Source organism: Protopterus annectens, chromosome 8.part0 (genome assembly GCF_019279795.1).
Source record: "Protopterus annectens isolate FY-2018-M chromosome 8.part0, PAN1.0, whole genome shotgun sequence".
Lineage (NCBI taxonomy): Eukaryota > Metazoa > Chordata > Ceratodontiformes > Protopteridae > Protopterus > Protopterus annectens.
Genome location: NC_056741.1, coordinates 229,029,134 through 229,055,283, shown reverse-complemented (window position 1 = coordinate 229,055,283; position 26,150 = coordinate 229,029,134). Strand labels below are relative to the sequence as shown.

Here is a 26,150-nt window from a genome sequence, read left to right as displayed (position 1 = left end):
ATCACAACAAAGTGACCTTTGCTGTGGTTTCATGGAGGTGAGGACTATGTTTATTGTCTAAGAACTACAAGCTAAAATACATTACAGTCATCATTTGTTTTGTTTTTTTTTCACTTTCATTACAGCCTAACATCAGCGAAGTATACAGAAGTTGGCTGTCTTTTTCTGGGGGCAGAGATGTAGGCTACTAGAAAACACAGGACTTTTATGTGATATGGCCTCTCTAAATACTGTTTGTGTGTGTCCCTGAGCAACAATCAGAAATTTGCTACCATTTCCTCACAACTTCTTCTCAATCACACATCAGCAATGTGCATACAAAAAAAAGTGGCCATGGTGTTTTGAGAATGGGAGGGTGACAGGCTATGCATGAAAACTGAAGGCAATTACAGAATTCATGGAACCATGTTTTTTAACATCATCAATCACACTACAGTTCTCAGTCAAATGGAATTGCACTCTGAAAATAATCACTTTTAAACTGAATATCCTGTTTCTTTCAAGTTTGCCAACTAAAATCATTAATGGCAAGCTTTACAGAGTAAACAATCTGAAAAAAAATTTAAAAAACTAATGAAAAGTGCAGCACAATCTTAAAAGTCTCGAATGTCACATCCAACAACAACTTATTTCCTAGATAAATAGACCAAATTTCTTGGCTTTGAACCTGTGTGTTTAATCACTAAATATCAAGCTTTGCACCTGTCAGTCCTTATTCCATTGTTGCTTCTCTTCAAATCAAACAACACATTTTTAGGCAAAGCAGTAGTGTTTGTCCTTTTCTGTTTCTTTGTTACTAATGCAGCATAACTCCACCTACTCCAAGGATTTCTATAATGTTTGCTTTCCCCAGCCAAAGGTAGCAATACTGTCATGCTGATTTTGTGATTTCAAGCTCATAGCTCTTTCTCATGCACTAGTGATATAAAGCAATGAAGTAATAAACACAGGTTGATTTCCTTGCAAGTAATACCAAGGCAACATAAATATTTTGTCCACAGTCACATTCCACAAAGCAGTGTTATTCTCAGATTAAAGACCTTAAGAGTGCGCCATCATTCAGTCCTCCTGGTGCAGCTCTGTAACAATCACACTGCAAACAAATTACTGAAAAACAACAAAAAATAGGCAGGCAACAGTAATTCTTAAACTTTTATGGTTGAGTGAATAGACACATAATTTGGGGCACTCTTTGTGTTTGTTATATACACAAACTTCTCCCCCGTCCCTTATGCACAAGTACATGCATTTATGAAATTCAACTGAAATTTATTCAGGTTGATTAGCGACATGTAACAATTTTTATGTACACAATAACTAATATTGTTTTTTTTTATGTTTTAGCTGGCTTTTTCATGTATATGTATGTATTCTCTGTATATGTACATAAGAATTTGAGTATTAAGTCAATAGCAGAGTGTGTATACATTTTTTACACAATTGTTTATACAACTTTTAGGTACATGTGTTATAGAAATGAGAATTGTGTCAGGTGACATGGTGTCATGTGAGATGACTGAACATGTGACTATGAATCTGGTTTTAAAAATGGCTACCATTCTTTTAACTAATGTCTGATGAAGTTGAGTGTAAGAATACTTGACAATAGCGCTAACCATAAAAGTTTAAGAATTACTATTGCCTGCCTATTTTTTGTTGTTTTTCTGTAACAATCACACCATTTTTCTTTCTTGTAATGACCTCCAACTTCATCTCTATAATGCATCCTCTTTCACAGACTCCTTACATGAACTCCTCTCCTTTTCCCATCTTGGTGCAGCAGCCAAATAACCTTCCTAGCCATGAAGTGTAGGGGAATTTCCCTGGTGTCCTGGATAAATTTTCCATAATCAGTAAAACCATAATCTTAGGCTACCCCTAAAAATACTTCACATGTCTAATGGGATTAGCATGATCAATAAAACTTGAACAAATAAACAAAAATAATAGAATAAATGAATAAAAAGCCACTGAGATACGGAAAGACTTAAGCTTACTGCATTGCAATCTAGACATGACTAAGCTTCACCAATTTGCACATACCTATAAATAAGAAAGCCAAAAACAATCTATGTATATGCAGGTTCATGTTTGCTCCAGGCCAACAGCTTCCTATTATGGTAAAAAAAATACAACATGGGATTTAATAAAATCCATGTAGGCATAATGTAAAGCCTACACGGAGGGTACCATACCTGTGTATGTGCCCCCCCTTTGTAGTGCGCCATGTATATTAATGATGATGCTTTACTAAGGGAGAGCCATGTAACACTGTTATTGAATCAGTGTAAGGAGTGTGTTACTGTGTCCAGAGATGAGTAACACACCCCCTGCACTGTCAAAGTGTCAGATATCAAAGTAGGCAAATGTAATAAAGTGTTAATGTGTTACTTATTTGCGTGTGTGTGTGTGTGGGGCACTTAGCAATGTACACATGCTAGACATCTAAAAATAGAAACTGGATACCGGTATCCGGCACGGTGCTCAGGAATGCTTAAATATAGTGGAGAGATATACATATAAATACGTATAGAAGCATCCCACATGTCCACAAAGCCAAATGGTTAGAGTGACAGCCTTAAGTGCAGTAGGTGCAGGGTTCAAATACACAGAAAGATTTTGTAAATACACATTATGAGAATTATGTTAAATCCCAATTACATTTGGTATGATTACACAGACAAGTTATTAAATTTATTTTGCAAATACACATTTATGAGAAGTAATATTAAACCTTGATTGAATTTTGTAAGAATACATAGACAGGTTATTAAGCATTTATGTTGCAAATGCACATTATGAGAAGTATGTTTAAACCCCTGATTGAATATTGTATGTATGCACAGACATGTTATTAAGCGTTTTGGTTGCAAAGACACATTATGACATGTATTTTTAAATCCTGCTTTGCTACACTCAGCTAAGCTCCACTAAGCACAGCTAGGCCTTGCCAAGCACTGCTAAAACAAGGAATGTTTTAGCAGTGCTTAACTGGTTTGCGCATTGTTAAGCAGTGCAAAGTACTGCTAAGCATTGCTCAGCCCAGCTAATCTGGTTTGTGCACTGCTAATCATTGCTAGGCAAGGACAGTTTAAGCAACAGTTTAAGCATTGCTCATTGGGTTTGAGTGATGCAGCACATTTTTAAATATTGCCCAATGGTGGTAAAGGGCAGCAAAACAGGCGTATTTAAGTATAACATGTAGGAATATAGCAGAACTAGTTGGAGTTTGAACTTGGCAGGAACTATGGCAGGTGTTGGAGAGTGTGCGCACTTCCGGGCACAGCATTGGAGCATCCTGGAGTCCAGGATCATGGTTGGACTCCTCGTTAAATACCATGATGTCTAGCTGCTGCAGGGCCAGTACCAGAGATCGGAGTACAAGCTGGAGGCCTGAGACCAGCTGGCACATGATCTCACCAATGCAACAGGTATCCCCTGCAGAGATGAGCAGGTGCACCATCATTATGATGACCTCAAGTGTTGATCTCTTGGACACCTGGGTCCAGGATACTCGGGATGGTAATGCCTCATGAGTTTGTGGTATTGTTAGCATTGTTTTACCAATACCTTATCTGAATGTGTGAAAGACAGGTATGTATAATGGTGTGTTTCTCTCCCCACAGCTGCACAAGAGAGCTCGCAACCTAAAGGCCCATGCAGGGTGCCTGGCAAGGTTGCACCATGAGTGTGATGAGTACAGTTGTATCTTGCAATCTAAGAGTAAATTAGTAACTGCCAGTAGGTATATTCAGTTTTGACTGTACTGCAATGAATGTGGTCATAGACATGGACTGAAATAAATGAGTAATGCCAGGTACAATTCAATAAAGATGAAAGGATGACACCTGATAATGGTATGGAAATAAAACGTTTCTACTGCATTAATTGTGGAATTACAGCTATATTGCAACACCTGCATTATATGAACTGTTCTTCAATAAAGACTGGTAAAATATACCAATCACTGCATGAAGTCACCACTAATAAAATTGCGTTGTGCAATATGGATGTTATTTTGGGCCATTCATGAAATAGAGCATTACATCTGCTGTGAACTAAAGCACAAAGAATACCACTAAGTGACTGAAGGTTAGCTAATAAAGAGTGTTCTGCTAAACTGTAGATGCGAAGATGTACTTCATGCTATGATGCATTATATTTGTTCTGCACTAAGATCTGAAGCAATAATAGGAACATCCAAGGTATATTGTGTATATCAGGATTGTCATGAGGTAACCATTGCATTTCAGCTATATGCATTCCTGCTGTTGCGTACACTGCTGCAGGCAAGTATGAAACTTTAATAGCTGTAGACGGCAAATATACCATCTGCAACTCTATATGGATCAGGTAGCCAACCTAGCACTCCGATATGGTTTGTACACATCACATATATTTCCACCCACTTGGGGGTATATTGTCTACACCTGCATTCCATGTATTAATGCACAGTTCATCTACTACCTCTGTCATGCATGAATCTCATGCATGTGTGCTCAAGTGTCACTGCAGTCTTGTATAACACTGTATCTCTATTACCAGGTCATATTTTGTTATCAGGTGAGCTCTAGGCAAATATCAGTCAATCAATATGCAGCAGTGGCTCAGTAGCTCAGTTTAATAATTACTAGGTCTGATGTACATTTTGTCACATACAGACCAGGGTTCGAATCCAGTGACAAGTACTACTAAATATTATTGAATCAGTTATGTATTAACAGATGTTCTCCCCACAGGACTTACAGGTAATTAAATGGCCATAGTAGCTGTTAGAATGGGTTAATAATTTGTGCATTCAGATGTACCAGAGTGTCAACAGCATTGCTCAGCAATGTGATAAGACATCAGAAAATAACATCAACAAGTACAATACTAATAAAAGTTAATACAAAATGTGTAATCTTGGTATGGCTGTATGCCTGGTATGTCTGTGAATGTCTGCTGATAGTCTAAACCCATGCCTGTCAAGGACAGCATGATAGTCATAAACTCTCTGTACTGTGCACAATACATCTCTCAAATGTCAAGCTGTCACAGACTGTGATCACTGTTGCCTAAACCCTCTGTCACAGATATATAATCAACATGATTTATGTCAAGGACAGCATGATAGTCATAAACTCTCTGTACTGTGCACAATACATCTCTCAAATGTCAAGCTGTCACAGACTGTGATCACTGTTGCCTAAACCCTCTGTCACAGATATATAATCAACATGATTTATGTCAATAGCACAGTTGGACAGTGTACTCCTGCATGCATACCCCATGACAAGGCATGCTACCCCTGAAACGTGTCACCAGAGTTTTCTGTACCTACAAATGTAGGTGGTGGTAGATAGCATTTAAGCCTAGGTAGATGTGGGCTATTTAGGGCCAGCAGCTACTAACAGGGAAATAAAATGTATAACCATTGCACACACACATAGGCAAGACAGACAGACACACATACACACACACACAGAGTTGCCCGTTTTGAGATTATAACCCCTATCTATCTAGTAGTATATACTATGGTACTGCATACTTATCTCATACGCCACAGCCTTTATGTTTTGAGAGCGTTTGCCACTGCTGTTCAGGTGGATGACATCAGCAGGCCTTGTAAAATAGGCCAATGGTGGGTTGACAGGGCCTGAAAATGTATAGTCATTGCACACAGATAGGAGAGACAAACACACTGCTGCGAGGGGGTTTATTTACACACACACACACACACACACACACACACACACACACACACACACACACACAGTTTCCCTTTTTCAGATTAGAACCCCTATCTATCTAGTAGTTTATTCTAGAGTACTACATTCTTACTGCATGCGCCACAGAGCTTGTGTGTTTTGAGAGCATCTGCCAGTGCTGTTAAGGTGGATGACATCACCAGCTGAAGGTGGATGACATCACCAGCTGTTGACAGGGAGGCCACTCTTATGGAGGACACTACTCACAGGGCTGTAAAATGATTGGCCATTCCACAGACATAGGCCTGTACTGCTGTATGGGAAATATGTACATACATACACACACACACACACACGCACACAGAAGGTGGCTGATGTGAGATTAGAACCCCTACCTATCTACTATTACACACTACAGCTCACAGTACTAGTTGCACATGCCACTGGTTACATTTGGAGTACAAGTGGCTGCAGCACTGCATCACTCTACACTTTTTTGTAGATATATATATATATATATATATATATATATATATATATGTGTGTGTGTGTGTGTGTGTGCGTGCCACATATGGATAGATAAGGGTAATAAGGGTAATCATGTCTGTGGGGGATAGGGAGAGATGGATATATATACATAGATGTCTGTATGCACTAAGCTATATTCACATCTCAGTTCTTTAGGCAAAAGACTTGGACCGAAATTAGCTGTGTGTAGGAGCATGCCCAGTGTGACCCATCAGTACTTCCATGGTGACTCCAGTCCAAGATTTTGTGCGATACAGCCAATTGGCTGCTGCACCTGATTCAACAGTCCAGCACCTCTCTGAGATTATGTCCAAGGGATTTCCCTGGCTGTCAGCTGCACATAATACAAGAGTCATACATAGGTTGTGTACAGATTATAATAGACTATGCAGGATTTTGAATATGTCTGCTATGTTTTACATAGCATTGTGATTTTCTGGTACATCAGTGACAAATCATTATAGATTGATGTTAGGAACTGATGACAGACAGTTGAGTTACTGACTCCATACATAGCAAGGAACCCATGTTACTGCATGACCTGTTATTCTCTGCATTGTCTACATTTGTCTGGCCACTAGTTAATCCTTCTCCTTAGATGTGGGCCTTTTTCCCACTCCTGTTCATGACTTTGTCCATATTTCCTGCTCTACATTGTTGTAGGTATGCTGTGCCTGGGGTACATGATGTAACACAACACACACTGTTACAGACTTCACACCTCTGACTGTACATGTTGTGCAGGGTGTCCAGCATTCCTCCCCATACATCTGCTCTGCTCCTCAGACAGTTGTGTTTTTTTGGCAATATACAACTACATGATGTCCACTGACTTGTTGTAGGTACTGACAGAGTTATGTGATGGCCTTTACATCCTACTGCTACTCTGACTTGTTATAACTTGCTTTTATACTATCCACCTTCTAGGTTACTCAAAGCATGTGTAATGTCCATAGCTGTGGCCCCTGGCCTTCCATTGTCTCTGGCTTTGTCCATCTTTCTTGCAGTAACAAATAGCGACATACTGACAGTCTGTGGGGCTCCTATCGTACCTCACACACAAAATTGTAGGTGCAGTCAGCTTTGAACCATGAACACCATCAACTATGCTAATGTACTTAGCCCACACCAGCCACCAGAAAGTAAAGTTTAATTCTTGACACTATCAACAGCAGACAGACATACACTTTGACCCCTGCATATTGAGGAAAGAACATGTCACCAGGTTGTTAGGGACAGCCCTGGGACCGTGTTGTCTGCTGTTATAACCTTGGAAACATACTATTACTGCAGTTATACGGGAACACCTCTGTGTTGGGGGTAGGGGAGTCTAGCATTGACAGTCATGAGTCTGTCCTATGACCCTGCTGTTTGTCATTTCCCTCAAGTACTACTGTGGGGTTTTGCTGTCTTATGTCCTACTGCATATTATGGGGTAGCCAGTATTGGACAAAGTTCCTGGTTGTCCCACACAGCTGTTAGTTCTATTCAGGTAGCCCAGTAGCCCACTCTATTCCCTTGCATACATGCAGCAGGTCCATAGATATGCTACCATACTCTAGAACCCCATACATTTGTTGTAAAGAAAAGTGACTTACCTTGTGAATGCAGCAGTTCAGGTAACAGTGCTTCAGGGCTGACTCTGTTGGATGCACGTCGTACATAGCCAATATATGGTAAGGTACAGGTTTGTGTGATATCGCTGGCATCCTTTTTACTATGTATGCGAGTTGGAGTGAGGCATTAGTCCCTAGGACCCTAGGTTGTCAGTGCATGTGCTGTGTGTTGCCGCTTTGCCAAGCCAAGGCATACTGGGCATGCCTACATCTGCCTACAGGGAAAGACTCAGGGGGTTCCTTCTCCTCAGAGCCCCACTGTGAGTGTGGCTGTGGGCACCTTGACACTGGTTTGGGGCTGTGTGTCCCTTTCCTGTGATGATCCTGCCACAAATGTTTCCACATGATCATACTGTGTAGTATGGCACATACTGTGAACACCTGTGTATGTGTGGCTGGAGAGTACTGCAGGGCTCCAGCAGATATATCAATGCAGTGGAACCGTGACTTGAGCAGCCCAAACACATGCTCTATAATGTTCCTAGTTTGTGCATGTGCCTCATTATGGTGTTCTTTGGTAGGTGTGTGTGCATTTCTGATGGGTGTCATCATCCATGGTTCCAGTGCATAGCCAGCATCCCTCAGTAGAAGGCCGTAGGGAATGTCCCACCTGCCAAACATATGGTACAGCTGTGATGCATGCCAGATATGGGAGTCATGATAACTGCCAGGGCTGCCAGCACACACATTCATGATAACGCCCTGGGCACTGCACATGACTTGGCAGTTGATTGAGTGATACCCCTTGCGGTTGATTAAGGTAGACTCTACCCTCCTCAGTGGGTAGTGCTTTGATGTGTACATGAGTGCAGTCTACAGCACCTAGTACCTCAGAGTAGTGTGCTACATGGTTGAAGAGACACATACTGCTGGCTCTCTCCTCAGGGGTGTGGGGTAAATTAATGTGCTCACTGGCATGTGTTTGCATGGCAGCCAGGAACTGGTGGAGTACCTAGATGCAGATGCCTGAGATCTCCCCATCATGTCTCCAGTTAGTCTTTGAAAAGTACCTGTAGCTAGTATTCTAAGAGCTACACATACCTTTGTTTCCACTGGGATGGGTTTCTCTCTGTTGGCTCTGGTTTTAAATTGATGGTGGCAGAGCTCTGTGAGTTCTTGTAGTATGTCCCTGTCCACCCTGTAGTGCTCTACAATCTCCTGCTCATGTAGCCCCTGGAAGGTTATCCTGGGCCTGAACACTCTTCTCCTTGTCAGTGTAGGCCTATTGCCAGCAGCATCGGCAGTGACCCAAGTCTCTAGCACATATAGATGTAGCAGAGCATCAGCATCTCCTAGCATTCTGTCAGTTAAAATTCCCAAGTCTGTACTCCAATGGTGCAGAGTATGTGGGAAAAATCAGGTTGTAGCGTGTATGCATAATATATAGTGGTGTGCTGCAGATGCAGCCTGTGTGATAGGCTAACTATGATGCATTCCACCTGTCAGGTACATAATTGAGAGATTTGAATGGTCCAGTCTCAGTGAAACAGAGCTCATCAGTAATTTATACATGACTGACTTTTCCAGGCTATTTCCTTTCTTTTTTTTTTTTTTTTTTTTTTAAATGCCTTCCCTACTAAGCACTGCAGTGTGGCACACAAACCCACAGCACTGGTCTAAACATTGCTCAGCAAATGGGACACAACCCCATGGACAGGCACACTCAGCATAGCTTATACCAGCTAAAACATGAGCTCCGCTACTAAACAAAGCTTAGCAGCACTGGACATACCCCCTGCTTAGTTGAGATGAGCGGTGTGCAAACGGGAGTCACTGAGCTCCAGTCAGATTAAACTTATAGTGGCACACCCCCTTTTCATGTCAGCTACTTGTTCTGCTGACATCAACATGGTTCTGGGGCTACACGGGTTTTATCGGTCAACACAATGGCCATTTTTGCTATTCAGTAACCCCAGCCCATTTGCATACAGATCCTTGCACATAAGCTGGATACTTCTTTATTCCAGGGCCTGCCTCCTTAGCAACCACTGAAATCTACCGTTGTACATACTGCATGCATAACCTTATAATGCATTATTCTTGCAGGTCTTATTTTTAGTTTTTAAACATTTTAATACTTTTTTTTTGCATAACAGCATGTTTGCACATTTATCTGTGCCTACTATGACATTTCTGACCTTTTAATTTGGCTTTTATAGCCCCTGTTCAATTTTTACATTTCTGTACATGGAAATTTTCCATGTACATGTCTAATACCAACATGGATTTTGCATGAATACCTATCTGCTTCCTGGATTGCAAAACACCCTCATTTGCATGCATTTCACCTGCTTATTAGGTGATTTGCATGCCATGGCCACTTCCTTGTCCGCAAGCTCGTGCACCCACCTCTGCTTTTTTTACTGGGTCGCACGGTTGCTTGATTCCGTGTTAGCTCCATGCCACTCTGCCTACATGGAAAATCACTCCATGTAGGCTTTACTGAATTCCCCCCAAAGTGCAATCTAGGATGAGACCACAGTAATATCACAGTGTTGTTGTTGGTCTTTTTGGCTTTTCCCTGTTAGGGGTCGCCACAGTGGAACTCCGGTCCGCTAATGATTGGCAGTAGATTTTTTATGGTGCCGAGTTGCCAGCCCGACGCTTAACCTCATGCCCATTCACGCATGTCTTTTGGAGGCCACTCGACCGTGGATCACAGTGTACACTTAAAAAATAAGAAAACTTGGCATGTATCCTCAGGCTTGATATGAAAAAATAAGACTTGGAGCTAATAAAAACAGAATTATGATATTCTAATGGTAATAAGGGGAAAAACTAACTCCATCTAACATTTTCATAATACTGTTTCTTCCAAAATGTTTAATTGAAGGAGAACACCGCAGATGACTCATGCACTACTAATAACAGCTGGATAAATATTAAGACAGCGCATTTGAAAGTATAACAGAAATCCCTGAAAAAAAAAGCTAAAAGTTACAGCCACCCTGCATATGACAGCTGTCGAGATCATCAAAAATATTAATTAAAAGGAGATATTTAAATCTACTGCTGTAAATGATTATATATGTAACAAAACCTACTTTCTGATCCAATAATGTGAATAAACAGTCTCCCTGTGGTAGGGTCTACTGAATAATATGGACCATACATACAAGAATACATTGAACTGGTACAAGGCACTTGCAAACGTAAATCTACACTCAGTGTGACAGCCAATGTGTTAATAGCCTCTTCATAATTAAGATGCAACAAATTTAAACCATAGGCTTGATGTCAGTACAGGAAAAACTAAAACAAAGTGGATAATATGCAGATCAGACCCTAAGAAGGCTATGAACTTATGGGAAAATTAACAGTAAACAGAGACAGGGTTGTTAATGCCATACAGATTAAGTAGAATCCATCAGTGTAAAATTAATGTTTTGAGGCTTGGGCTTCATTTTAAATATTACTTGTACTTCTGCACTTGTTTAGACATTGGCGACATGCGTGAATGGGCATTCCTTTGTTGAAGGTTGTGGGTTAGGCCCGGCAAGCCAGCACGTAAAACTCTACTGCCAATCATTAGCGGATTGGAGTTCTGCTGTGGCGACCCCTAACCAGGAAAAGCCGAAAGACACAAACAAACTTCTGAACTTGTTTACTCTTGATGCATGTGACATTATTGTACTGCATATTTTTATATCAGAAAACACTGCATTTCTAGATATCCATGTTAATTAACAACCTATTCATTAACTTTGTAGTAGTGCTTTGTATCCATAACTGATTTGCCACAGTAAAACCCATAAAGTACAACTGTCACTTTATTGGGACTTGGGACCACTGGCTGGGTTTTAGGTGACTTGCTCCATGATACAGTACACAATGAAGGTTTGGGTCATTTACATGCCCACCACGGATGCTCTGTTTTCTGGGCACTTAAAAACAGGCTTGACTATGTTAAAGTATTCACTGTGCTAGATACGACTTGCATGCACTCATATTTGTTCTGAACCAAACTGCCTTCATTTCTTTTTAAGTTTGAGAAACTCTTCCATGTTGTAGGAATAAACAGATACCAAACGTCAGCAGTTATTTACCTTCCTAAAAACAAAACACAGATAGGAAAGACAGAACACAACCAACAAGAAAAATGAGAAGGGAACACTGTTCTCTCATCTGAAAGCAACACTTCTCAATCCCCAACTTCACAAGGGACTTGAGCTTTTTATTTGCTCCTCTACCTTTGTTTCGCTTTTCTCCTGAAGGTACTTGTTTATGTCTACTTCAGTTCAGCTATATTTTAGATACTGAACACTCTTCACTATCTGTTGCATGCTGATCTGACATGACACGCACTGTATATTATTTTACTGCAGGTCTTGCACTGTATTGTACAGGCCTCTCCTACAGAAAAGTGGTGCAGATAGGCAAACACCTTTCATAAGGATCATGACAAATTCAATACACAAGTGATGAACACACAAAACATAAAATGTTTCAGTCAAAAGCATTCCTGATTCACCCCCATGCTCCTGCATGTCTGCTATGTAAATATACCATCTCAGATATCGCTGCATCATAAAGAAAGAAGTGAAGTCTCTGAGACTGCAAACTTGATCTTTAAACACAAAATTATCCATTAAGTGTCAATGACTCATCATCAAGCCATTAAGACTGGTACCTCTGAGTTTGTATCTACACATGACTAGGTGTACAACATTTCCAGGAAAATGTAGTCTACTTTAGCAAAGTACAGTTGTGTAAGTAACTACTATAAACAGTAGATTTCCTAATGGATGACTGTAGCAGCAGCCTAAGCTACTTGAGTATTACCTCCTGCACCAGCCAGCTTCACAAAGCTTTGGGAGCCTTCCATGTGCCCAACTGCCAGAAGCACTAAAGGTGCTCCCTATAAAAGGCAATACTAAATATTTCAGAGGGTTACTATTGAAATGTCGAACGGCACTACATCGACTGTACTATAGTCGAACACGGAAGTTCGAAAATAGTAATGTCGACGTCAAAAAATCAATCTAGGAATGGTTTTAACATGGGTCGAGGTAGGTGTTCGGTATTATTCAGAACTACAAACATCTCCCCTACCTCGACCCATGTTAAAACACAGTCCTAGATTGTTGTTTTGTCGTCGACAGTACTATTTTCGAACTTCCGTGTTCGACTATAGTACAGTCGATGTAGTGCCGTTCGACATTTCAATAGTAAACCATATCAGAGTATTTTTTACCCATGAAGGAGGCAAATGCCCTGTATACTTATACTAGAAAACACAGTGAAACATAACTATGTACAAAAAGGTGTAAATTAGCCACCCTGGCAACTACAAGAGCACTGAGAGAAAAAGTAGGGTGCTGGAAGGAGGGATGGCTACTGCAATTGTCATTAGAACATCTGCCATTAGGCTGTTTGCTTACACAACTCTATTATTTTCATACATGGATGACTGTTGCAGTAGACTAAAGCTATTTAGATAGTTGTTGGCCTCCTCCCTTTTTTACTTCTGAGTAAGTTATTAGAACCCAAGACCCCAGGAGCCCCTGGAGAATGGTCCTGTCAAAGCCAGTTCTGAACCTGGAAATGCATCCAGTTTGCAGTGCTCTGTAAAAGCATACAATGAGGAGCAAGTTGCTGCTTCTAGAACAATTCTAGAGTTCTCCTTTTTCCAAAAAAGGCATTACAAAAACCAATGCCTTTGTTGAATGTGCTGTAACCATGCCTGGACGTAACATGTTTTGGTGAGTATAATGAAAAGTAGCAGTCACGGGTTTCTCCTTTCCTCTTACCTTCAATACAAGACAAATATCTGGGTCAGCTCCTGAAAGCACAGGTCAGGGAGTAAAGAATTCTCGCTGTCTTTCTCTTTCTCTCTCTCACATTATTTGGATTAGGAAAGAAGGCTGGGAAATTAATGGTTTTGCTAAAAGTAAACTGTGAGATGACTTTAGGCATAAAGGTAGAATTTGTTCTCAAGGAAACCAGGTCTGCATGAAAAATGAGGTAGGGCTGACTCACTAGAAGTGCTTGTAACTTAAATACTCTCCTAGCAGGTGACAGGGCAATGTTAAAAACCTAAGGCTTCAGCCTCATAAGCATAAAATTGAGATCCCAAGGAGGAGTCAGTCATTTCCTAGGGGTGTGTGTGTGTGTGTATATATATATATATATATATATATATATATATATATGACCCTTTTCAAAAACTGTTTCACTTGAGCATTGCTCGAAAGGGGGTGGTCTAAGGGCAGATGAGAAGAAATGGCTGACAAATATACCTTGACAGACGAGTATAGCAAACCACTAGGCAGTAACTCGCACAAATAATCAAGAACCAGAGGCAATTTGGCCTGAAAAATGTCCTGAATCTTTGAGTGATGCCAGCTAGAAAATCGTTTCCACTTGCACATGTATGATTTTCTAGTAGCATGATTTTTCACCTCCTTTAGTACTAGTCTCACATCCTCAAAAAAAAAGCTGCCTAATGTGCTATTATCCAGGTTCTCAGAAAAAAAAAATTGTGTAGATTGCTATTATTCAGGTAGCTAGTCGAAGAGATTCCATATTTGGGCGTATGAAACTCCCCCTTGCTTTGTGTGAGTAAATACAGTCTGTGGGGAAGTTTGGGGTAATTGCCCTTGGCCACATTGAAAAGAAGGAAGAACCACAGTTGCTTTGGCCAGAAGGGACTTACCACTACAATTTTTTGGAGAGTCCTTATTCAATTTTTAAAAGAACCCTAGTAATTTGTGGAAAGCATACAGAAACATTCCTGATCATGGGAATGAAAAATCATGTGTCTTCTAGGACTGAGTGCAAGAAATCCTAGAGCAGAATTTCTTCAGATGTTTTTTTCTGAGAGGAGGCAAATAGATCTATCTGAAGTGTTCCCTATATCTGGATCATTTTTGGAAAACCTCAGGATGAATTTCCAGTTGAGGGGTCTACCCTGATCCTGCTAAGTTTGTCTGCAGCAAACTTTAGCTCTTACAGAATGCATAAAGCCTGAAGAGTTAGACTGAGCTGACTTGCTACCTCTCAGGCTATCCTTGCCAGTCTGCAAAAAGGGTAGTATCTGGTACCCCCATTTTTATGTACCCCATCACAGTGGCATCTGTGGACACTTACAGAGTTCCTAGGAACCACATATTTTTAATGCTTTTAAAGCAATGTTGGCAGCCAACACCTCACCGACATTTATGTACTTATGTCTGTCCATTTGGTGCCACACAGGTTGCACTTTTACTCATTTTGAAACTGCTTTCCATACCAAGTCTGGAGTATCTGTGATGACTGTGGAGGGGATCAGATGGGAGAATGGAAGACCTGTATTACAATCTATCTGGTCTACCCTCCATCTAATCTCCCTCTTTACAAATGCCAGAAGTTAAACTTGAAAAGTCAAGAGGTGTAGATGCTGAACGCAGACTGCTATGACATACCTCTGTATTTTTCTCATGTATAGTCTGGCAAAGGGCAAAATGATCATCATACATGCCATGTACCCTATAATCCTAAAAAGATACATTACAGACGTGGCTTAGACTGAAAAAAAAACCTCAGGAAAACTATTAAAACCTCTTTACTTTATCATGGGAAAGGAAGGCCCTTCCCAAGGCAGAGTCGAACATGAATCCCAGGAAAATCATTCTGTGACACAACATGAGAGAAGTCTACTGAAAATGAATTTAAAACACCAGACTAAGCAGAAGTTCCTTATCAGTTGCATAAGACAACTGACAGCTGAGAAAAAAAGAAGTCTGCAAAGATAATCATCAAATATGGAAAGATTTGAATGTACTGGAGCCTGCAATAAACAATTACTGGAGTTAGGCATTTTTTCAATACTCTTGGTGTAGCAGAGAATCCAAAGTGTAAAACAGAGAACTGTTAATGTGAACCAGACACAGTAAGCCTTAAACACATGAAATGCTTGGCAATAGGAATGCAATGGCAGGCGTGCTTTAGATCCAGTTTGCATGACAGCTAGATGAGAAATCAAAGGTACAAGATTTTGAAGCAGTATTATCTTGAACTTTCAGATCTTAACATAAAGCAGAAATATCCAGTATTGGCCTTCAGCATCCTTCTGGTTTAGGAACTAGATTGTTGACCGGCACTCACTCCCAGAGACAGTATGTTGTACAGAACAAGAGAAGAGAAATCTGGTTCTCTAGGTCAAGGAGAAAGGGATTCCCATTATCAAGAGTAACCCTGTTGAGTTACCCTCAGAACCCAACTGTCTTACACTATCTGATGCTGTAAGGGAATATAAAGTCTTGGGTTATAGAAAGATGGACAGGGGGGGAGAGAGAAAGAGGAAGAACCTGAACAGAAGAATAATTATGCTGACTGGCAGGGCTGTCCTTGAGATTTGGTGGCTTTGCATTTATTTTTTTGAGGCTCATTTCCATTGTTTTTTTTAAACTATGATTTCTGGTTCTTTGCTGTTTAATTTTTGTAATGGAAATTAAAGAAGAGTCGTACTGAAAACTATTTGATTTGATAATGGTGGGTTGGAAATTCTGAGTCACTCCTTGCAACAGTTTTCCCTTTCATCATGCTTCTTCAGTACCTCAGCTGCAGAAGGGCCAAACAGTCTCTCCTTAGCCAAGGGAGAAATTAAAATCAGAGATTGAACATCCTCAGGAAGGTTTGGATTATGAAGCCAAACAAATCTCAAAACTGATCATGATGCAGCAGCCCTAGAAGAAAATCGGCTGCATCATATCTTAAAATCTGCTTTGTCACCGGAGAAACAGACATTACAAAAGCATTTAATAGATTCTTTACCTCAGAAGAAGAAAGATTAAGCATGAAGTACTGCATGTTTTCCAAAGATACAAGCAAACATTTTTAACTTATGAGCTTGACAGTTCAAAACTCAAAGTTAAAGTACTTGCCGAATACATTTTATAGGTTCATAGGTTCGTACTAGGCTATCTGCCCTAGGGCATTTATAAGCCTAGCCAGAGTGTGTATGGCTTTCACCACCCCTTAGGATGAGAATACTATGCCCTTTTAGGGTTTAGTTTACTATGCCTCTGTCTAGTAGTGACACAGAGATGACCCCTGGGGTAAACCTACGATCTCCCATCCACTCGTCGAGATTGTTCTTGAATAGAGTCAGTGAGGGGCTCTGCCTAACATGGACTGGGATTCTGTTCCAGAGTGTGGGGAGCCTCTGGGTTATGAATCTGTCCCTCCAGCACGTCCTAATTATTTCTGTGTTGAGGTTTAAGTCTCTTGTTCTCGTGGCTCTGCTGGATTTGGATTTTCTGAGGTGGAGCATGTCCATTAATTCTGGATTGGACATGGCCTTGTACGTCAGGCACAGATCACCTCTGAGTAGGCGGTATGCGACTGAATAGAGCTGGAGTTTTTTCAGTCGGGCAGCATATGACATATGTTTAAGACCCTTTATCCTCTTGGTGAGGAACTTTTGGGGTCTTTCCAACTGCTGCAGGTGTCGGGTGAGATACATCCCAAATGGGGCATTGTACTCAATCATTGGCCTGATAAGAGAAGAGTACAGGGGCACAATGACCTCTCTTGATCTAGATGTGAAACCCTTCATGATAAGGTGGGCAATATAGAAGGTCTTCCTAACCACTTTAGCAATGTGAGTGTCAAATGAGAGGTTACTGTCAACCTGGGTCCCTAGGTCCCTGATTGCCTCTTCCGTGCTTAATGGATTACCACCTATGTGGTAATTTGTCGGTACCTTGTTTTTCCCAAAGGGTATGACTATACATTTTTTGGCGTTCAGCTTAAGGCCATGGCTCTGGCACCAATTATTTGTTTCTATAAGGCCTCTCTAAAGGATGTTTGTGTCCGCTGGAGTATCAATTATGGCGCCCAGTTTGCAGTCATCTGCGAACTTTGTCAGCCACAATCCTCCTATGTTTGCCTGTACCTCGGAAAAATAAATGCCGAACAAGAGGGGTCCCAGGACTGAGCCATGTGGGACACCACTTGTGACTGGCTTAGAGTCTGACATAGCTCCAGCAACTCTGACCCCGTGGGTTCTGTCCTTGAGCCAGTTTGCAACCCATCTTGTGACATATGGGTTTAAATTTAAGCTGGTGAGTTTCTCTATGATGCCCGAGTGGGGTATTGTGTCAAAGGCTTTTGCAAGGTCGAGGTAGGCTGTGTGAACTGCCTTACCCTCATCAATGGCCTTAGTGACGGTTTCAAAAAAGTCGGCCAAGTTCAAAAGGCAGGATCTGCCCTTGACAAAGCCAAATTGGGTAGGATCCAATGTCTGTAGGTCCCCAATGTCTTTGTTTATGAGTTCCATAATGATCCTTTCCATAGCTTTGCAGACCAGGCTCGTCAAGCTTATGGGGCGGTAATTTCCAGGGTCCGTAGAAGCACCGCCCTTGTGAAGTGGGACCACTGTTGCCATACGCCACTCTTTGGGTACGTATCCTGTAGTAAGGCTAAGATTAAACAGCAGCCTTATGTGTGGGTTTAGTTCCTCTTGGAGTTCATGTAGCACACAGCCCGGGACACCATCCGGTCCCATTGATGCTGTGTTTTTAGCTTTAGAGAGGGCGGCTCTCACCTGGGCATCTGAGATGTTAGGGAGGTTACACTCTGCTGGGATAGTTATTTCTCCTATTGGGGGGGAGGGGGAGGAGAAATTTGCACTGAACCTGTCTGCCAGAATGTTGGCAATGTCAGTGGGTTCAGTGTATTTTGTGTCATTTTGGACTAGCTCTGAGCATATCTGGGAGTTTCCACCCAGGTTTCTAACATAGCTAAAGAAGGCCTCGTGATTGTCTTTTGTGTCTTTTGTGATTTTTCTCTCAAAGTTGGCCTTGGATGTTTTTATGAGTGATCGTAGTTTTTTGCTAGTACTGATCAGAGATGCCTTCCCTTTTAGGGATTTTGCTCTGTCATGTAGTAGCTTCCTCCTCCTGTTGTAAAGTTTGTTATGGCTGGGGTCCACCAGACCGGGCGCCTGCGTTTGGGGGAATGGGTCTTGGTTTTATTTGGGATTGCATGATCCATGCATTCTTGAAGGTGCCCATAGAAGGCATTTGCAAAGGATTCAGCAGTGTGGGTTGTGGTTTCCACTGGCCCAGGGGCCTTGAAGGATACCACTTCAGTCTTAAGAAGTGTGAAGTTTGCTTTTGAGAAGTTCTTCACTGTGTTCTTTTGTGCAGGGGGTGGGGGCGGGATGTGGATTTCCAGTGAGATTAATTTATGGTCTGATCTTACCAAAGAGGGATATACTTCCGGTGTGGAGCATTTTGTCCCCATGTTTGTGATGATCAGGTCTAGTATATTGTCTCCTCTTGTGGGAACGGTGACTAGTTGTTCCATTGCATTTGAGTTTATGAATTCTAGGAACCTTTGGGCTAGGGTGTTGGGGCTTGAGTAATGTTCCCAGTCTATGTTTGGGTAGTTGAAGTCTCCCAAAATGATGGTATTTGGAGAGACATTCATACTCTCCAGTGTCTTCAGGAAGGCTGTGTGGGGTTCCTGAGTTTGAGAGGGTGGTCTGTAGCATGCTACAAACTGTAAGGCAGTTTTGCCTATGGTTAGTTGCACCTGGATCGTCTCCGATGCTTCGTGCGTTGCCACTAACCTGGAGGTGTGGGTATCCTTGATGAAAATGGATACTCCCCCTCCTTTTGTGGTTCGGTCCAGGTTTTGGGGCAGGAAAGCATGATATGAGGTAAAACCTGACAGTGCTGGGGTGCTCTCAGGAGCCTTGAACCAGGTTTCAGTCACTGCACAGACATCGATGTTCTCCATACTGAGGAGGGCTTCGAGGGCGTGCATCTTGAGGTTTAGACTTCTGGCATTGAGCAGCATTACCCTTAGTTTTTTTCCACTTGTGTTTTCTAGGGCGGTAGGTTTGTCATTTGAGCCTTGCCTAAAAAAGGCACTATGGGGGTGGCAAGAGCCTTGGCCAATATCCGGAAGCCCAGGGGTGACAGGTGCAAGCCATCCCTTGCGAAGCAGCGTGGCTCGTCAAGCATGTCATCCCAAGCAGACAGACATTGGATCCCCTTAGAATGACACCAGTAATTAAGCCAATTGTTAAAACTGATCATTTTGTCTTTGTACTGTGGCATCATTCTTGGTGAGGGTAAGATGCTGCTCAGGGTCAGGGGCATACCGGCCTGGGATACATAATCAGAGAGCTCCTCTATGTCTCTTTTCATGTAGTCCAGGGAGGTACGTCTCAGGTCGTTCACACCGGCATGTACAATGACTGAGTCATATTTGTACTTGCTGTGGAGTGACCTGAGCGCTTGTGTTATGTGGCAGATTCTAGATCCCGACAGGCAGCTTACTGTGACCTTTTCCTTGTTCAGTCTGGTGAGCGGGACGTCAGTGTGTCTGACTATGGAGTCACCTATTACAAGTGTGTCTGGCATGTTGTTTGGCCTTAAGGGTTGTGACTGTTTAGCACACTGACTTTGTGAACTATGTTTTGCAAGTGGTGTGTCTTGAGGTGGTGGTTGCTTGGGTGTCTGCTTTGGAGGCCTCTGTTGTTTTGGTAGATTTTTAATCAGCGCCTCCGAGTATGTTTTTGTGTGTTTATGTGTTTGGTTTGCAGTTGTGATAGTTCTATGTGAGACTGGGTTTGTGATGTGCATGGTAACCTTCTCCTCCTGACTGGTCTTGCCAGTACTGAATTGAGAGAACTCAGCCTCCAGTTTGGCTATATAGTTGCATCTCTCGCATATATTTGTATTTGTTGGGAGGAGGAGAGGGTTCTTCTCCAACTTATCCAATGCTTCCCCACCTTTATCAGTAGAAAGGGAACCAGTACAAGTGACCTGTTTAGCAGCAGTGGATTGGGATAACGAAATGACAGCTGGGTCTGAATTAGGTTTAGAAAGCCAGTACTCATGCTTGGAGCACCGCATCTATATTATGTAATCGAACTTTTAAAAGTTCGAACGTCATATGGTCGACGCCATATGATCAAACTTTTAAAAGTTCGAAAATGTAATAAAAAAAAATAAACCAAAGAAAAAACCTACATGAATAGATTAAGCAGGGGGCAAGCCCCCCACACCCCCCACTCTTTAAATATACCAACTCCGAGATCGCACTATAGTGCAGAAAAGGGAAATATTCTCATTCCGCAGTGTACAGAGATCTCCGTTGAAATATTCAAACTTTTAAAAGTTCGTATGGTGTCAGCCATATGACGTTCAAATTTTTAAGAGTTCGACAACGTGATCTAGACCCTGAGACATCTTATCTAACCTATCATACCTATTAGGGGGCCAAAGAGTGACCACAGCAGGAAGGCTTGATGCAGTAAGAAAAACATTCTTAGCACAAGCAATGCAGGAGGGATTGGTGCAGCTTTAGGTATCTGTAGCTCTAACAATTCCTAATGCATGTTTTGTGCTATAGGAATTTCATCTCACTAAAACCTTTTTCACACCAGATAAAATGTCAGTGAAATAAATTTCTTCAGCAGGGAAGTCTAAAGCTATACTTTCCACTGATCAGACTGCTCAAACTGAGAAGTAGTACACCTCTCCCCTAACCTGTCAGAATGAGAAGGAACGCCATTTGTTTTTTTACCGGCAGATTGAAAAGATGAAGAAAAAGCAGTAATGAGTTCCATGGCAAAATGTGGTAAATCTACCCCATCCATGGCAAAATGTGGTAAATCTACCCCACCCTTGGAAACAAAGAGGTAAATGGAAGCTCTTCCTCACTAAGCACATTCTCCCTTATCAATGTCTGACCCTTGGGTACACCGACCCTCAGCATCCGCAGCCCTCTCCCTGGCAAATGAAGACCCCTCACACCTGCTCCTTCCCCAGATAATGAGAAAATGTCTCCCTCATGCCTGCTAATGGCATTTTGACAGTTAAGAGAGGACATAGCTACCCCCCACCAGTCTTGTATAACTTGGAAGGCAAAAATGACCAAAGGGAGAAAATGAGTGGTCTGAGCAACAACCACTGGCCACAGCAACGTTACCACCACTGTCTGAGGCATATTAGAAACTGGACTAACTCTTGAACACTCCTATATATTTTTTTCTTTTTCTCTGCTGGGGAAGGAAGATGGAGAGACTTATTTTTGCTTCATCTGTAAGCTGCGAGACAGGTCTGAAATGTGGGTACTGAACCTTTGTAAGTCAGTAAGGAAAATGGCACAGCACAAGTGGTTCTATAATAAGTAAACCACTAACAGTTCCCCTCAAGCACAATATCTTGACCCAAGATACAAACCTTCCATAAAATAACAGTTTTATTCAAAATGTAACAGTTTCCTCACAAAAAAGGTTACGTAAGTACCAACACAAAAAAATCCCAAACCCAAGTCATTGTTTCTCTGAAAAAGTAAAAGAATTGACAGAAAAAGTACAATATTTAGTCATAAAATTAATAAAACAGGAAAACTTTCACAAACAGGTATTTATCTGCTGAGATCTTACAGGATCATTAGCCAACTGACAATCACAAGGCCCAGTGTAGAAGCAGCCTCTTCAGTGACAAAAAAGCTTTGAAGTATTTTGGCAGTGCAAAAGTTTAAGTACTCCTGGCAGCTGTGGCACATGGAAGGAGCCCAAAGCTTTGGGAAGCTGGCTGGTGTAGGGGGGCTAATTCCCAAATTTTTTAAAAGATATTAGGAACCGGAATGAAGTTAGTCCTGTTGCCCAACATTTCATTGCTAAACATGATGGTTCCCCTAGAAGTTTAACATTTTGTGTACTTGGTAAGCCTCTTTTAACTAGAGGGGGGACTATACTAATAAATTACTTGAATTAGAAACTAGAATGATTTCGAAGTTTAAAGCTTTGAAGCCCTTTGGCTTGAATCAGGAATTGGGTATTTAACAACTATTATTAATAATAATTGTATTATTCGACATTCAATAGTAAATAATTATTTATTAATATATTTATTTTTTGTAGTGAAACACTGATGGAATAGTGAATTTATGTAATATACATTGTGTCACTTTAAATGTTTAATATGAATTAATTATTGAATGTAAGTTGTCTGTGTTAATTAGGATGAATAAGTATATTAACTAGCCTAAAATGTGAATATTTTGTGATCCATGAAGGCGAAAGGGTGAGGTACCAGATCGCTAACTGAATAAAAATAGATGTTCTGGTGATGTGCTGGTGAATTTCTGTTTTTCAATTTATTTGCTTGCTTGCTGGTGTTTCTTGAGTTGGGGCTAATTCCCAAATACCTTAGGCTATTGCAGTGGTGAGCCATGTATCAACATCTTGCCCATTTCAAAGTTTCACAGAAATCATTAACTGTCATGCTTGTTAATCCTTATGGTTACTGAAGTTAAACAGTGCATTTTTAATTTATTCATTAAAGAGGTAGAGTCACAGGTAAATGCTAGATTAACTACCCTGAAGGGCCAATTTTATGCCTAGTTAATAACTTGAGGTTAGAATCAAACCTTGTACCATGTGTCTATGAGGTGATGACCTTAACCATTATGCTAAACCCACCCCTTCCTAATTTATTCCCTTGCACCTGACTTTAGAAATTTCTTTTTCAGATTTAACTGCCAAGCAAAACATAATTAGTGTCTTGACGGCGGTCAAATGTTAAGTAAAGGATGATTTGATTTAGCCATGTACTCTGGCATGAAACTCAGTGTCAACCTTTATGATCTAATCTTCAAGAGCTGTGTGACAAGTAACAACTCCTGGATTATTCATAAGAGGATTAATTAAATTGTTCTTTGCGAGTTCAAACAAAGCGGACATTTTTGCACTGTTTTTGCTCCAGCCCTCCTCTGATCATCAAGATTCCAACCCACCACCACTGATCGACTGGCCCATTCACTTCACTCTCCTAGGTGTCAAGGAACAACATTAAGCAGCTTTTGAATGGTAACTTAATTCTGACAGTAAGATATCCTGCTAAACTTCCTACAGTTAGAAGGACATAGGTTCATAGGTGTTTACTAGACTAACAACCACAAGGGCCTTTTTAAGCCCAGCCATGCATCCCAAATCTCTGACAAGTTCGATACCCTTGATAAGTGTAAGCATGGGCCTGGGAGATGAACCATTTACAGGTTACCTGTTTGCATCAGAGTCATAGGTGCCAAACCAGGGTTGAATTTCTGGTTTCCCATTCAGTATCTCTCACAATGTTATTGTTTGTCTTTTTGGCTTTTCCCAGTTAGGGGTCGCCACAGCGGAACTCCGGTCCGCTAATGATTGGCAGTAGATTTTTTTATGGTGCCGAGTTGCCAGCCCAACACCCAACCTTCAGTGAAGGCACGCCCATTCACACGTCTTTCGGAGGCCACTTGACCAGGGGGAGGACATGCAGACTCCACACAGAAGGCACTCCAGCCGTGAATCGAACAGGAGAACCTCTTGCTGTGAGGCAACAATGCTACCGCTAAAAACACTATTTCTACCGATTTTTGTGTTTTACAATGCAGGAAGTAAAGCCTGAAAACAGGAAAATATTGTTTTGCTTATACTCTTAAAATAAACATTTCTATAACTGATTAGGTCTAAAGATTTAAATAGACTTACAGTATTATGTGGAAAGGACCTCCTAAAACAGTTTGTCCTAAGAACCTCTTTGCTCCAAATCGGATCATATCAGGTACCTGAAAATGAAGTGCCATGTGTTAAAAAATTATTCCTTTGCTGTTAAAGTAAGTACATACATTTTTCATTGCAAATTATTTTATGGATTCATTTGGAAACAAAAGTCATTGGAGAAACAAGAAATTGGAGGTAAAATGAGAACATATCTGCACAAACAGCTGCAAGCCATAGAAGACTCTCATTTCTGGTGTATAGCACAAAGACATCTATTCACTTCTTTTGCCTAGTTGGATACAGATGTGATGACATACAATGTTATTATGCAATTACCATCCAGTAGCATATTTTTGTCAGCAAAAAAACATCAAAACAACAAAAATACACTCCATGGTAGTACAGGCAACAGTGACTGCATTACTCCCCATACCTCCTATCACTTTCACTCTCCCACGAGTAATAAAATACACAAAAAAAGCTGTCAGTCTGCAGTAGCTTCACCTTCTAAACACCATCTTTCCTAATATAAGTGACTCTATTCCTCATGGCAACAAAGCTAAAGGAGTACAACACCCATTTGTGTTTCCAGGACTAAGGAACTAACACAAGTCAAGCAGAGCAAGGACAGCAACTGTCATACTCTGCAATTCCACTGTTGGAACATGCACAGTATTTTTGTCATTTTAGGAAAAAGTCAATCTGATCTTCCTGCAAAACTGAGCTTGTGAGTCTGACAGCACCATTATAATCCCAACTTCTTGGTGTCATTAAATCATAAAATTTAAGCATAATCCTCTAAGAATGAATTGTTTTACATTTATACCATCATGTGTAGACATTAGTCTCTAACAGAATAAAAAGTGTAGGATGTTTTGTCAACTGACTATATACTGCACAATAATAGGCCCTTGACGCATGCACAGGAGGATAAGCAGAAATTATCTGACTGCAGGATATTTAAGTCAGCCAACCTCTGAATGACAGTCGAAAAGGTGGAGGTGTTTCATAAGAGAATACAAACATGAAAGAAGCCTCAACAATATATTTACTGTTCCATGAAAACATGACCAAACCTATTCTTTCAATCATTAATTATCTGACAAACCACTGCGCCCAGCACTAATGAAATGGACTGTCCCAGACCTGTACATGGGAGCCTACCCAGAAGTTGGCATCTTGCACATATTATGACAAAGAGTTGCACATTTCAAAATGTGGTATGAAAGCTGCAGTGCAATACGCGGAGCAGCATTTTAAAGGGGCTTGGCATGTCATCATAAATATGCAATGCCTGACCCCAATCAGAACCTGGTACGATGTACAGCACGTTAATGTATCAGGCCTGTCTACTTGCATATCCATTTCATCTACTACAGAACCTAGTTGAGCAATAACCATTTATAATACGTGGAACAGAGCAATTACTCTCAGAAATTGGAAAAGAATAATCCTGTTATGTACTTTTGTGATGTCAGAAAAGTGAACAAAAGGTTGTTGATATTACATAGCTTTGTGTTACCACACAGACAGCATTGACTGCAGAACTGCACTGGAGAAACAAATCTTTGCAAGTTGCAACACATTTAGTGTTGCCATACAAAAAAGTGTTGCAGAGTGAAATGAAATCTTTGTTTTTCCCAGGAAAGGAAACTATTTAGATAGCATATGGAAATTTGCCCTTTTCTCCACTGTAGTGCGATCTCAGAGTTGGTACATATAAGTAGGGGAGGTGTAGGGAATGTAGCCCACCAGTTTGTTGGGTAATTTAATGTGTGCATGTGTGTCAGTGAGGAGCCGGCCAACTACCTTCCTTACCTGGGAAAA

The 26,150-nt window shown here is 41.1% G+C and overlaps 1 protein-coding gene across 1 annotated transcript in view; it reads right to left on the bottom strand.

Annotated features, from left to right (window-relative positions):
* The window catches only part of LOC122808197 (transient receptor potential cation channel subfamily V member 6-like), a 346,314-nt gene that overhangs the window by 154,329 nt on the left and 165,835 nt on the right, over positions 1-26,150 (bottom strand). Inside the window, exon 9 of the mRNA XM_044079164.1 lies at positions 24,312-24,388. Within this exon, the coding sequence (XP_043935099.1) occupies positions 24,312-24,388 (77 nt within the window). The remainder of the gene's footprint in view (positions 1-24,311; positions 24,389-26,150) is intronic.